This window comes from Danio rerio, chromosome 3, assembly GCF_052040795.2.
Source record: "Danio rerio strain M-AB ecotype USA chromosome 3, GRCz13ab, whole genome shotgun sequence".
In the NCBI taxonomy this organism is placed as follows: Eukaryota; Metazoa; Chordata; class Actinopteri; order Cypriniformes; family Danionidae; genus Danio; species Danio rerio.
Genome location: NC_141023.1, coordinates 56,542,744 through 56,556,359, shown reverse-complemented (window position 1 = coordinate 56,556,359; position 13,616 = coordinate 56,542,744). Strand labels below are relative to the sequence as shown.

Sequence of the window (13,616 nt, the reverse complement as noted above, 5' to 3'; positions counted from 1 at the left end):
AACATAATACAAGAGAGCATTGTTATCACAGAGTGCTTTTTAATTAATGATAGTCTGCCCAGTTTTCTATTCCTGGAAATGTTCCAATTATGGAAACAGGAAAGTGCTAGTGAATGTCGATTAAGATACTAAAATATGCCATTTTCTGTCCTATATATGGGTTCTTGTCCTTGTTAGAGCTGAGCAGAGTCTCACAAATCAATCTTAAAGACATTTAATCGTCACATATCTTTAGAATTAAAAACAAATACAGAATTCAATAGATAATGGCACAGTACTTAAACCTACTGTAAATTACACACCAGAAAAAATATATATATATATATGAGTAGTCTATGACTATTATGAATGTTTATGTACATGAATTGTGGGTACATTTCTGGAATTTCCATTTATTTTAAGTAATATAATATACTACTAATGTATAATTTAAATGTGATCCTTTGTAAATGTGATAGAGAACGTTTGATTCTAACTGTTTAAAGTACACATGAAATCAAAGACAGCCAATATTGGTTTAGTTAGCTTACATTGCCAGTTTTGTGGTGAACAATTCATCTGTGCATTTCATTAAGACAAAAAAATAGTTTGCCCCTGTAATCTAAAACTGAAATCTGATCATGAACTTTGTGTTTGTTTTCAGTTACATTATCTGATTAGGTCTGTGTAAGGTATTAGGCGTGGCTAACATACTTAACCACACCCCTCCAATTGTCAACAAACAGAAATGGTGAGGACGAGGTGTCTGTAAGATTGTAAGAACTCTTCCAAAACCCTTCCCTGATCTTTCTAAATGAAATGGCTACTACATCCAATCAGCTCGCACTAGAAAAAACAAGCCATGCCCACTGTTTACTTATTTAATATTCCATTTGTCTAGGAACTGCATCAAAATACAAAAAATAAATAAATGGTCGTAGCTTTCAGCTTATGTAGACTTTAAATCCTAGACCAGGGGTCTCAAACTCCCGGCCAGCAGGGCATTTGCGATTCTATGAAGACTAATGTACATTTTACTGCTGGTTGAATTGAACATGTTAATGTGAATACATACACAGTTGAAGTCAGAATTATTAGCACCCTGTTTATTTATTTTTTCCCCAATTTCTGTTTAAAGGAGAGAAGATTGTCAACAAATTTCTGAACATAATAGTTTCAATAAGTCATTTTTAATTATTGATTTATTTTATCTTTGCCATGATGACAGTACATCATATTTTACTTGACATTTTATTTTTCAAGACACTTTTATACAGCTTAAAGTAACTTTTAAAGGCTTAACTAGGTTAATAAGGTTAACTAGGCAGGTTAGGGTAATTAGGCAAGTTACTGTGTAACGATGGTTTGTACTGTAGACAGTTGAAAAAAATTGCTTAAAGGGGCTAAAAATTTGACCTTAAAATGGTTCTTTAAAAAATAAAAGCTGCTTTTATTTTAGCTGAAATAAAACAAATATGACTTTCTTCAGAAGAAAAAATATTAAGAGACATACTGTGAAAATTTCCTTGCTCTGCTAAATATCATTTGGAAAATATTTAAAAAAGAAAAAAAAATCAAAGGGGGGCTAATAATTCTGACTTCAACTGTATATATATTTTCCCAGTGATGGGTTGCAGCTGGAAGGGCATCCGCTGTGTAAGACATATGCTGGATACCCCAAATTAATAAAGGGACTAAGCCGAAAAGAAAATGAACAAATGTGAATATATACTTACTTTTCCCTTCTTTGTTGTACTAAGAAGAACAATTTCCAGTAAAGTCACAAAAGTTACCTAAACTGATTCTGCTGATCTGTTAAACTTTTGGTAAAGCAACAATTGGTTAGGACAGAATGATAATAAATATATTATCATTATTATTACTATTTAAATGTCAAAACACTAATTTAAACAGCCACAGATATATTTCAGCAGTTGTGTGAGGCAAAAAACATGCTGATTTGTTGATTTGTGTGACGGGTATTGCTTGAATTATAAACGTATTGTCTGTTGTCCTAGGATGCACCAATTACATATCTTTTTATTGTGCTTGAATGTTAAAATGGCCCTTCTATAAATTGTCAGTCACTGAAATGGCCCCCTGCCAAATTGAGTTTGAGTCCCCTGACTTAGACCATAACAGGGTTGCTATTTTCTGCCATTTTGTGCTTTAGCTCAATTGATGCTTACCTCAAAACTAGAAGAGAAAACAGAATTGTATGCATTTCCATCATATTATTGTTTGTAAAAAGTAAATTGGAAATTCACAATAACTAATAATGAATCTACTATTGTATTAACTAAAAATTTGGTGTAAATTTATGAAAAAATAGTAATGACACATCTCATTGCCTTCCAGAGTTTCCCACCAAAGGAAGTGACATAGCATGAACCAAGTCACATGCTCTTTCAATCAGTGCTTTAAAGCAGGGGTTCTCAACTTGTTTGGCCATGGGACCCACATTTTTACATGGTCATCAAGCCGTGACCCACATTTTTAGGAACTATAATATAAATTTAGGAATTATAAATATTGTATTTATTTGTTAACATTCACAAGTGGTGACAGATAAATCATGAGAAAATTACCAAGACTTATAAATAAACTGTATTTTATTGCTGTCATTTAACAAAATGTATCAAATTATAGAAATATTACAAAGTAAAAACGACAAATACTATAAACAGTTGTCAGGGTAAGGAAAGGTCCAGTTACCATGAACTAAACTGAACTGTTAATTAAATAATTCAAAATAAGTTAAAAATTAAACTTTTGTTGTTTTTTTGACCACACACTCCGGGACCCACTGAAAATGTTCCCGCGACCCACTTTTGGGTCGCAACCCACCAGTTGAGAAACACTGCTTTAAAGATTCTTATGCTTTTTTATATGACCAATGTAACCGAGCTGACCAGAATGCATAGGGACAGACACAATTTTTTTTTTTTTATAACTGAAATTACAAATAATACAGAAAATAAATGCTTTATGCAAATGTTTATTTACCGTATCTTACTATAACAGAGCAAACACACAAATTAGATGAAAATTAAACGAATTATTTCCTAATGTTGATAGCTGAATGTGTAATTCAGGAGGCTGAGATTGTCAAAACTAGATATAGTGGGATTTGTTTGAAGTTATTTTCAAGTCAAAATGTCCATAAATACACATACAAACATTATTCTAAGAGATAACTTGATATAATCAAAAGCGTTTCATCAAAGTTTTTATTTCTGAAAAAGAAAAATGTACCCACAATTCTAGAATCACCCCAATGCGAAATGATTCAAATTCTTACAACATCATGAAAAGTTTTGCGATTAATTATTTTTAAAGGGCACCTATTTTACCCCTTGTACAAGATGTAAGATAAACCTTTGGTGTCTGCAGAAAGTGTCTGTAAAGTTTTGTTCAAAACTTCCATCAGATTATTTATTATAGTCTCCAGAATCTGACCATTTTGGTGTCTGAATGCATTGTAACTTATTTTGTAGCCTGTGGCTTTAAATAAAAACGTCAGATAAACAGCAGTCAGGGATAGAAACAGACTTGGATGAAGCTGAAATACAGCTCATTAGTCAAAAATACCAAGTAAGTTTATTTGCGGTGGAGCTTATTCAAGACTTTCTGTAATGATAAGTCTCACTCAAATGCCAATTGCAGTACACATACACACACATATATATGTGTGTTTACTGACACCATGCAGCCGTAGTGATTATAGCAGTTAAGATTTACGTAGTGATTTTACTGTCTTTGTTTCAAACATACTCTGTTTTAAAAATGTTTTAAGCTTATAAAACTTCTGTAACAAATATTTTAATTCTAGTTTATTTGCAAAGAAATGTTCTGTAGATGTGTGTATTATTACGTGTTATTATAGAAACATGGCGCCTGTCTGATTGACACCCATTCAGTGAGCGGGGAACCACACTCACGTTGCGGTGAACCTCAAAATCAATGGGATTTGGGTCCTATTTTGACATCAGGAAATTTAAAAAAAAGAGACTAGTTGGATTTATATCACTCCAATATGACTGAGTACCAGAGGTCGCGTTAGATTTTCTCATTGTCCGTCATTTTGATGGAAAGTGTTGTAAAAATTCCGTCATAACCTATTATTGATCGTCATTTAATTTGCATTTTATTTAATCGCTTTTTTCATTCATATTTTAATAATGAACTTGCACGACGAGCATATGGGCTAAATTATTTATTTATTTAGGCTATTTGACATTTGAACAAAAATATCTGCCTTAACTCACATCTTCCTCCTGCGTTCACCTGAACTGGGTGCTTGCCTGTGCATAATCAAACGCATCAAGGGAGACTGATGCAGAGGCAATTGTCATTAAATTATGTGTCTTTGCCTCGGAAAGTCGACTTCTCGTGATATTTAATTTTGTTCTGGAGGCTGAAGCCACGTTCTGCTGCCACACTGGGGACCGAAATTACTAGCGCCACTTTAGCTAGCGCTTTGTAGTTAGGAAACATTTCTCCTAAGGAAGTGTTTAGAAGTTTGCTCGATTCTCTGAATTTGTGATTTCCTGATCCTCAAGCACTCGTTTCACATGGAATAAATACTGCAGCACGCGCTCCTTTTTCACCAGGGGCGTGGCTGCACCCCTCTGCGTTCGGTAGTGCTCACAACACACTCCAAAGCACCTGACTTGCTGCCGATTGGTTGACCCGTACAGCTGTCGGCGACTGAGGAGTTTGTTCTTCATCATCCACTGAATCACTTCCTCTTTTTTCACCTTTATTATTAATATTATCACAACTATTTGGCCATTTAAAGAAACTTCTCACACTCAGCTGTTGTGACATTTTCGCAACTGCACACGCAGAGACAAAAGAAGGGCAACCGCCATCAGCTGGACAGGATAAGGAATTACAGTTAGCTACAATTTACAATAGATTACCCTCAGAATAATCTGTCAAAATGACGGATCACCTTCGGATTTTTCCATCACTGCTGGAAAAAATCTGTCAATGATGGAAACTATTCGGTTAACGGGACCGCTGCTGTAGACACACTATACAAACACACAGTTCTGTCCAAACAGCTTACAAAAATTGATTTTTATCATAGGTGCCCTTTAAAGCCTGGTTTATACTTCTGCGTCAAGTGACCGGCGTGACCCACGGCGCATGCAACGCACGTAGCTGTGCATTTATACTTCTGCACGCTGTCTGAATACTTCCTGGATGTACAAGTGGCTCAAACTTGCTCATTTTGAGGCAGGAACCGGCGGACATGCAACAACTTTAACGATGAGGTAAACACAAAACAAAACTTTCCATCCGGAGCTCCTTCACGGGACTCCACACTTGTAAACAATCGCTCCATTGGGCTCGCGTCCAGCGCCCAGACTCGTCAGCGATACCAAGCCGACCAATCACAGAGCTTGCGATACGCGTTGTTGCGAGGTGTAGTTACAATTTTTGAGAGGTGCACGTAGCGACGCCGACGGCCACGCCGAAGGGCTATGCGTCAGCGCCATAGCATACGCCGCCGTTTAACGCAGAAGTATAAATCAGCCTTAGGTCTGTTATTTTTGAGATTTGTAACTTTTAAATAAGGTTAAATGTTATTTGTTTCTGAATACCTTTTTATGTGACATTTATTGCCATACTGATACTTGATAGTTTACCTCAGATCTAGAAATTAAGATAACTAGCAAACATATATTTAAACATGATGGTTAGAACTGTGACTCTCAACATCTGCTCTTATTCATTTAATTAAAAGGTTTCATATTTGTTAATTAGATTACAAACCTGTCTATTTGGTTGGAGTGCAGTGCATTATTCTGTGTCATGTTGCATTTGATCAGACAAACAAATTGCCTGGTGCTGCTGGAAAACAGTTTTGGGGTTTGCATTTTTAGGGAACTACCCCTTTAATGTCTACTTGATGAATAAATGCAGTCATTTCTTTTAAATCATCCTGACCTTTGAGCAGTAATGAATAAATGAGTTAAATAAACTATGATAGCACCTCTTAAAGCATCGCTCACCTGTAATCTGGAGACCATGTTGAAGAGCTGATCTGACTCCTGAGTCGTCATACCAGTAGGCGTTTGTACCACAGGCAATAGGTTGAGCGTTGCTCTCTGGTCATCTAACCGTCGATTTTGGGTGTTAGCAATGAGTTTAAAAAACTTCTCCACCTCTTGATCTGTGTAGAAGATGTTAAAAAATACTGTAAGAAAATTTCACTCACAGCTTTTCTGTTTTAAAAAGCTCCTATAATGCTATCGTTTGTCTATCCAAGCTCAAATGACACTTGATTTATTCATAAAAAAACATTCAGCGTCAGCTTTTTTCCTCTCATTTAAGAATCATTCTAAACCTCTTTTCCAAGACACTATTCTGCTCTGACTGGTCAGATCTTGCTCAGACTGTTGTGATTGATTCACCTCTTATACCACACATTACATATCTGATTTTAAATAAACGTTGTTCACAATTCATTGGCATTATGCAAATTTGTTACAAACCGACATAGGTTTGTGTAAGAAGTAAGACTGGAAAAATTAATGTACATTATTAGAGCTGTGCCAAAGTATTGTTCTGGAAATCAATTCAGCAATTTTCTAAATTTATTTTTATTGAAATCTGCTGCTTAAAACTAGCCTAGCGCATGGTCTGCTGTTAAAAAAACTAGCCCAGAGGGCCATGTTCTTTTAAAAACTAGCTGAGATCACCATGTGCTGTTAGAAACTAACCTAGAGCAAAGCTTCTGCTGTTAAAAACTAGCCAACAACACGTTATCTTCTATTAAACACTAGTCTACAGCACTATCTCCCAAACCAGCCTACAACACCATCTGCTGTTAAAAACATAGCCTATAGCGTGCCATCTGCTCTTAAAAACTAGTCTAGAATGCATCTACTGTTAAAAACTAGCATAGAACGCCATCTACTGTTACGAAATGGCCTAAAGCATGCCATTTGTTGTTAAAAACTGGCCTAGAGCACCATCTACTGTTAAAAACTAGCCTAAAACGCCATCTCCTGTTACAAACTAGTCTACAGCATACCATGTGTTGTTAAAAACTAGCCCATATACAGTGTGCCATCTGTTTTTTAAAAAACTAGCCTCGTACATACCTGTCAACATTGCGATGTGAAAATCATGGGATATGCCCACCATAAGCCCAGACCACACACCCCCCCCCCCCAAATCCCAAAATTTCAAAATGTTTATTTAGCTTATTAAAATTAATAGCTATTATAAAGAAATAGAATCAAGTTATCAAATCTCATTAACCTTTTCTTCGCTGTATAACTTACACATTCTGATTAAAGAGCAACGAATGAATCTCATTTATTTAGATTTTTTTCATTTGATTACATTAACAGAGGTGTCACTTAAAAAAATGCACACATCTAACGTTGTAATGAAAGCATTCAATTGCTTTCCTAACTTGTTATGCTCATTTAGGACAAAATTAGTTGTTTGAAAAAAACCGCACCAAGATCGACATCTTTAGATATTATTATTATTATTAATTCTGTGTATATGTCTGTTTAAACATGGACAGAAAACCCAGGCTTTCGACCCGCTTCAAATCGCTTGCACAGAAACTTGTACAGATTGTTTGAGAAACAGTGTCTATTTATCACTATGGAGCACGTCAGCTGACAGTCTTGCACCGTTTTGAGGATTGCATATGAAGGGGAGACGGCAGCTGTAATAAAGAAGGGAATCCTGCCATTTTTATATTAATCTTAAAGTGTTTCATGCCTTAACAAAGCGAAAGCACAGAACAGACTCACATTTAAGAACGAGGGGCGGCCCCTGGTGGTTCGGCGCTATTGTTTATGTATTCACCTTATTCTCAGCTGTCGAGCGGGCGCTGCCATTTGAATCTTTTTGTCTCCCGACTTCCGGTCACATTCACTTCCATTCATTTTTTGACGTTAACAACTGCTCGTTACGCTGCTTGATGTTGCAATTTAATATTTTCTTATTAAAATATGCTACTTGGTCTGTGTAGTCATGCAAACATTTGTTTGTTGAGCAAGTAGTTTGGCCATTTTCTGCCGTTTATTATTCCTAGTCATTTCTCCCATAGGCGACTGAATCGGAAGTTCTAAGAAAACAGGCGCACTTCCGCATTTTAGAATAAGGTCAATAGGGATAATCTGCTTTTTAATGTTAATTTGCCCTCCTCCAGAGAAAGACTGAAAATTCGGGAGAAACACGGGAAAATAGCTTTACGGGATTATAGCAGGATAGTACTGTAAAACACGAGAGAATCGTGGGGAAAATGGCTGTTAAAAACTAGCCTAGAATGCCATCTACTATTAAAAACTAGCATAGAGCGTGCCATCTTCCATTAAAAACAAGCCTAGACATACTGTCTGCTGTTAAAAACCAGCCTAGAGCACATCTACTGTTAAAAACTAGCCTAAAGCACATCTACTGTTAAAAACTAGCCTAGAGCATCATCCTCTGTTAAAAACTAGACTAGAGCACATCTACTGTTAAAAACTAGCCTAGAGCATCATCCTCTGTTAAAAACTAGCCTAGAGCACATCTACTGGTAAAAACTAGCCTAGAGCATCATCCTCTATAAAAAACCAGCCTAGAGCACATCTACTGTAAAAACTAGCCTAGAGCACATCTACTGTTAAAAACTAGCCTAGAGCACCATCTACTGTAAAAAAAAAACTAGCCTAGAGCACATCTACTGCTAAAAACTAGCCTAGAGCGCCATCTACTGTAAAAAAAACTAGCCTAGAGCACATCTACTGTTAAAAACTAGCCTAGAGTATCATCCTCTGTTAAAAACTAGCCTAGAGCACATCTGTTAAAAACTAGCCTAGAGCACATCTGTTAAAAACTAGCCTAGAGCATTATCCTCTGTTAAAAACTAGCCTAGAGCACATCTACTGTTAAAAACTAGCCTAGAGCATTATCCTCTGTTAAAAACTAGCCTAGAGCACATCTACTGTTAAAAACTAGTCTAGAGCATTATCCTCTGTTAAAAACTAGCCTAGAGCACATCTACTGTTAAAACTAGCCTAGAGGACCATCCACCGTTAAAAACTAGCCTAGAGCGCCATCTACTGTTAAAAACTAGCCTAGAGCACATCTACTGCTAAAAACTAGCCTAGAGCGCCATCTACTGTAAAAAAAACTAGCCTAGAGCACATCTACTGTTAAAAACTAGCCTAGAGTATCATCCTCTGTTAAAAACTAGCCTAGAGCACATCTGTTAAAAACTAGCCTAGAGCACATCTGTTAAAAACTAGCCTAGAGCATTATCCTCTGTTAAAAACTAGCCTAGAGCACATCTACTGTTAAAAACTAGCCTAGAGCATTATCCTCTGTTAAAAACTAGCCTAGAGCACATCTACTGTTAAAAACTAGTCTAGAGCATTATCCTCTGTTAAAAACTAGCCTAGAGCACATCTACTGTTAAAACTAGCCTAGAGGACCATCCACCGTTAAAAACTAGCCTAGAGCGCCATCTACTGTTAAAAACTAGCCTAGAGCACCATCTACTGTTAAAAACTAGCCTAGAGCATCATCCTCTGTTAAAAACTAGCATAGAGTGCCATCTACTGTTAAAAACTAGCCTAGAGCATTATCCTCTGTTAAAAACTAGCCTACAGCCCATCTACTGTTAAAAAACTAGCCTAGAGCGCCTTCTACTGTTAAAAACCAGCCTAGAGCACATCTATGGTTAATAACTAGCCTAGAGTGCCTTCTACTGATAAAAACTAGCCTAGAGTGCCATCTACTGGTAAAAACTAGCCTAGAGCACATTTACTGTTTAAAACTAGCCTAGTTTGGGCCATCTGCTGTTAAAAAATAGCCTAAAGCACCATCTTCTGTTAAAAACTAGCCTAGAGTGCCCTCTACTGTTAAAAATTAGCCTAGAATTAGCGATCAGTTTAAAAACACTAGCCTAGAGTGCCATCTACTGTTAAAACTGGCCTAAAATGTGCAATCTTTTGTTAAAAACTAGCCTAGATCACATCTACTGTTAAAAACTAGCCAAGTTTGGGCCATCTGCTGTTAAAAATAGCTCAAAGCACCGTCTGCTGTTAAAAACTAGCCTAGAGTGTCCTCTACTGTTAAAATCTAGCCTAGAAAGTGCGATCTGCTGTTTAAAAACTAGCCTAGAAAGCCATATACTGTTAAAAACTGGCCTGAAACCTGCCATCTTTTAGTTAAAAACTATCCTAGGGCACCATCTATTGTTAAAAACTGAGTAGAGAGCAGCATTTGCTGTTAAAACTATCCTAGAACAGTGATTCCCAGCAGTGGGGTCCTGGCCCACAAGGGGGCCTCAGCGAGCTCTGTGGGGGGTCACATCATATTTAAATTTTTTTTAGCAGTGGACAATTAGGAGAACAATTGCTCTCTAGGCTTTTGTCAACTTATATGGACTGACCCCCCTGAATATAATGTATTTTCTTTTGTATTATTTAAGGTTTATTTGTGTAATTATTATTTTTATTATTATTATTATTATTATTATCATCATTTTGAACTGTTTTGTTTATTATATGCTGCTTAGCTATAATGTTATAAATGTTTAACAATGGAAGTTAAAAATGCCTGTTTGTTATTTGAAGGTTAAATAAAAAATAATTAAATAAAATTAGGAGAACAATCATGCTGCCTTAATTCATTTCATCCCCTGGCTGGCAAAAAACAGACAGATTTGTAATTTGTCCTCTACAAACAAAACGATTCGCCTTCAGTAGCTAATTGTAATGACCCAAGCATACAGGACCCAGGTGAGGAAGCTCCAAACATTTCAGGTCGCAGGGCTAGCAACACTGGAAACACGAAATGCAGGAAAAACCAAGATCGTTACTGAGTCCCTGACCCAGTCACAGTGCATTATCTGCTTCAAAGTTCTTGCTAAGGAATGCATAATGCCGTCCAAATTAATAAGACAAGCCCAGAGCAGTTTTTGATCGCAAGGCACCAAAGGCTTATGTTGTTAAGTTACAAATGGCCTACTGATGTTTTTGCTTTCATATTTTACATAAGGTTATTATTTGTGCATAAACATATCTAGATATAGTAATAAACATATCATTTGTTTAAAAACAAAATTTTTTGACATCCTATTGCAAACTTATACTAGCGATATTGTCATTAAATGTGGAGGGGGGCCTTTTAATATTCTCCAGGGGAAAAGGGGGTCTCAGGCAAAAAAAAGGTTGGGAAACACTGCCCTTGAGCACCATGTGCTGTTAAAAACTAGCCTAGAGTGTGCCATTGGTTGTAAAAAAAAAAGAAAGAAAAAAAAAAAGAAAAAAAAAACTAGCCTACAATGTGCGATCTGCGGTTAAAAAAACTAGCCTAGAATGTGCGATCTGCTGTTGAAAAAACTAGCCTGGACTGCCATCTATTGTTAAAAACTGGCCTAGAGCGTGCCATCTTTTGTTAAGAACTAGCCTAGAGCACATCTACTGTTAAAACCAGCCTTGTTTAGGCCATCTACTGTTAAAAATCTAGACTAGAGCACAACCTTCTGTTAAAAACTAGCCTAGTGTGTGCCATCTGCTTTTAAAACGTAGCCTAGAGATCATCTGCTGTTAAAAACTAGCCTAGTTTAGGCCATCTGCTGTTAAAAACTAGCCTAGTTTAGGCCATCTGCTGTTAAAAACTAGCCCAGAGCATCATCTTCTGTTAAAAACTAGTCTACTGTGTGTCATCTGCTGTTAAAAACTAGCCTAGAGCGCATCTACTGTAAAAAGAACTAGCCTAGTGTGTGCCATCTGCTGTTAAAAAGTAGCCTAGAGCACGTCTACTGTTAAAAACTAGCCTAGTTTGGGCCATCTACTGTTAAAAACAAGCCTGCAGCATCATCTTCTGTAAAAAAAAAAAACTAGACTACTGTGTGTCATCTGCTGTTAAAAACTAGCCTAGAGCACGTCTACTGTAAAAAGAACAAGCCTAGTGTGTGCCATCTGCTGTTAAAAAGTAGCCTAGAGAACATCTACTGTTAAAAACTAGCCTAGTTTAGGCCATCTGCTGTTAAAAACTAGCCTAAAATGTGCAATCTGCTGTTGAAAAAACTAGCCTAGACTGCCATCTACTGTTAAAAACTGGCCTAGAGCGTGCCATTTTTTGTTAAGAACTAGCCTAGAGCACATCTACTGTTAAAAATTAGCCTTGTTTAGGCCATCTACTTTTAAAAACTAGCCTAGAGCACAATCTTCTGTTAAAAACTAGCCTAGTGTGTGCCATCTGCTGTTAAAACGTAGCCTAGAGAACATCTACTGTTAAAAACTAGCCTAGTTTAGGCCATCTGCTGTTAAACTAGCCCAGAACATCATCTTCTGTTAAAAATCTTCTGTGTGTCATCAGCTGTTAAAAACTAGCCTAGAGCGCATCTACTGTAAAAAGAACTAGCCTAGTGTGTGCCATCTGCTGTTAAAAAGTAGCCTAGAGCACGTCTACTGTTAAAAACTAGCCTAGAGCATCATTTTCTGTTAAAAATTAGTCTACTGTGTGCCGTCTGCTGTTAAAAACTAGCCTAGAGCATCATCTTCTGTTAAAAATTAGTCTACTGTGTGCCATCTGCTGTTAAAAACTAGCCTAGAACACATCTACTATAAAAAAAAAAAACAGCCTAGCGTGTGCCATCGGCTGTTAAAAAGTAGCCTAAAGCACGTCTACTGTTAAAAACTAGCCTAGTTTGGGCCATCTACTGTTAAAAACAAGCCTACAGCATCATGTCCTGTAAAAAACTAGTCTACTGTGTGTCATCTGCTGTTAAAAACTAGCCTAGAGCGCATCTACTGTTAAAAACTAGACTAGTGTGTGCCATCTGCTGTTAAAAACTAGCCTAGAGCGCATCTACTGTTAAAAACTAGACTAGTTTGTGCCATCTGCTGTTAAAAACTAAGCTCAGAAAATAGTGATGCATTTTGAAAATCTCTGAATGCATGCAGAATTGATTTCCTGCCAGCTTTATATACTATACACATCACAAAACATAGCAAATATTTGAAATGCATAAAAGAAGCACCTTAATGAATTTACTGAATTACAACAGCTTTATTATTCCAGACTAACCTGACTGAGTGTTATCCGAATGTCCAGGTGCGAAGGGGTTAATGGAGCAGCGCTGCTCCTCAATGCGTCCACGCTGAGCTTGACTAACTAGACACAACAGCTGGTCCTGCTCACGCTGATGGATTAACAACAAGAAAAGCAGCCTTTTATACTTAGTTAAAAACAGTGGCTTAAGTACATGAGGCCAGGATAAGTAAAACATTTGTACTCACTTGAACATTTTCATAGTCCATGTTGTTCTTGTCTGAAATGGGGTTGAATGATGCTGATCTGGCTGGCAGGGTGCTGTAAACTTCTGCATCAGCTAAAGCTTGAGGACTGAAGCTCGCTCTTCTGATAGAGCCTGAGGCCTCTGGGTTCAGGCTTCCTTTTGAGTTTTTCCTGAAACTCTACATGGCAGATTCATACATTTTAAGAACTGTCTGTTCTCCAGATCTTGAACAATGAATAATTGGTAATCTAAGAAACAGTTTTACCTCAGAAATGTCACAAAGAGCAATAAAAATTAAGATTGAACTCAACATGACATTTTGAAACAGGTTTTTTTTTTTATTATTGTGAAACATACTCTAAAA

The 13,616-nt window shown here is 36.8% G+C and overlaps 2 protein-coding genes across 2 annotated transcripts in view; both read right to left on the bottom strand.

Annotated features, from left to right (window-relative positions):
• LOC147846065 (uncharacterized) overlaps positions 1-7,446 on the bottom strand; it is a 700,063-nt gene extending 692,617 nt beyond the window's left edge. Inside the window, exon 1 of the mRNA XM_087245230.1 lies at positions 7,277-7,446. The gene's annotated coding sequence lies outside the window, so the exon portion shown is untranslated. The remainder of the gene's footprint in view (positions 1-7,276) is intronic.
• LOC556170 (uncharacterized) overlaps positions 1-13,616 on the bottom strand; it is a 34,881-nt gene that overhangs the window by 15,792 nt on the left and 5,473 nt on the right. Inside the window, exons 4-6 of the mRNA XM_087245229.1 lie at positions 13,254-13,430; positions 13,042-13,156; positions 6,003-6,163 (exon numbers count right to left, since the gene is read on the bottom strand). Coding sequence (XP_087101355.1) covers positions 6,003-6,163; positions 13,042-13,156; positions 13,254-13,430 — 453 coding nt within the window. The remainder of the gene's footprint in view (positions 1-6,002; positions 6,164-13,041; positions 13,157-13,253; positions 13,431-13,616) is intronic.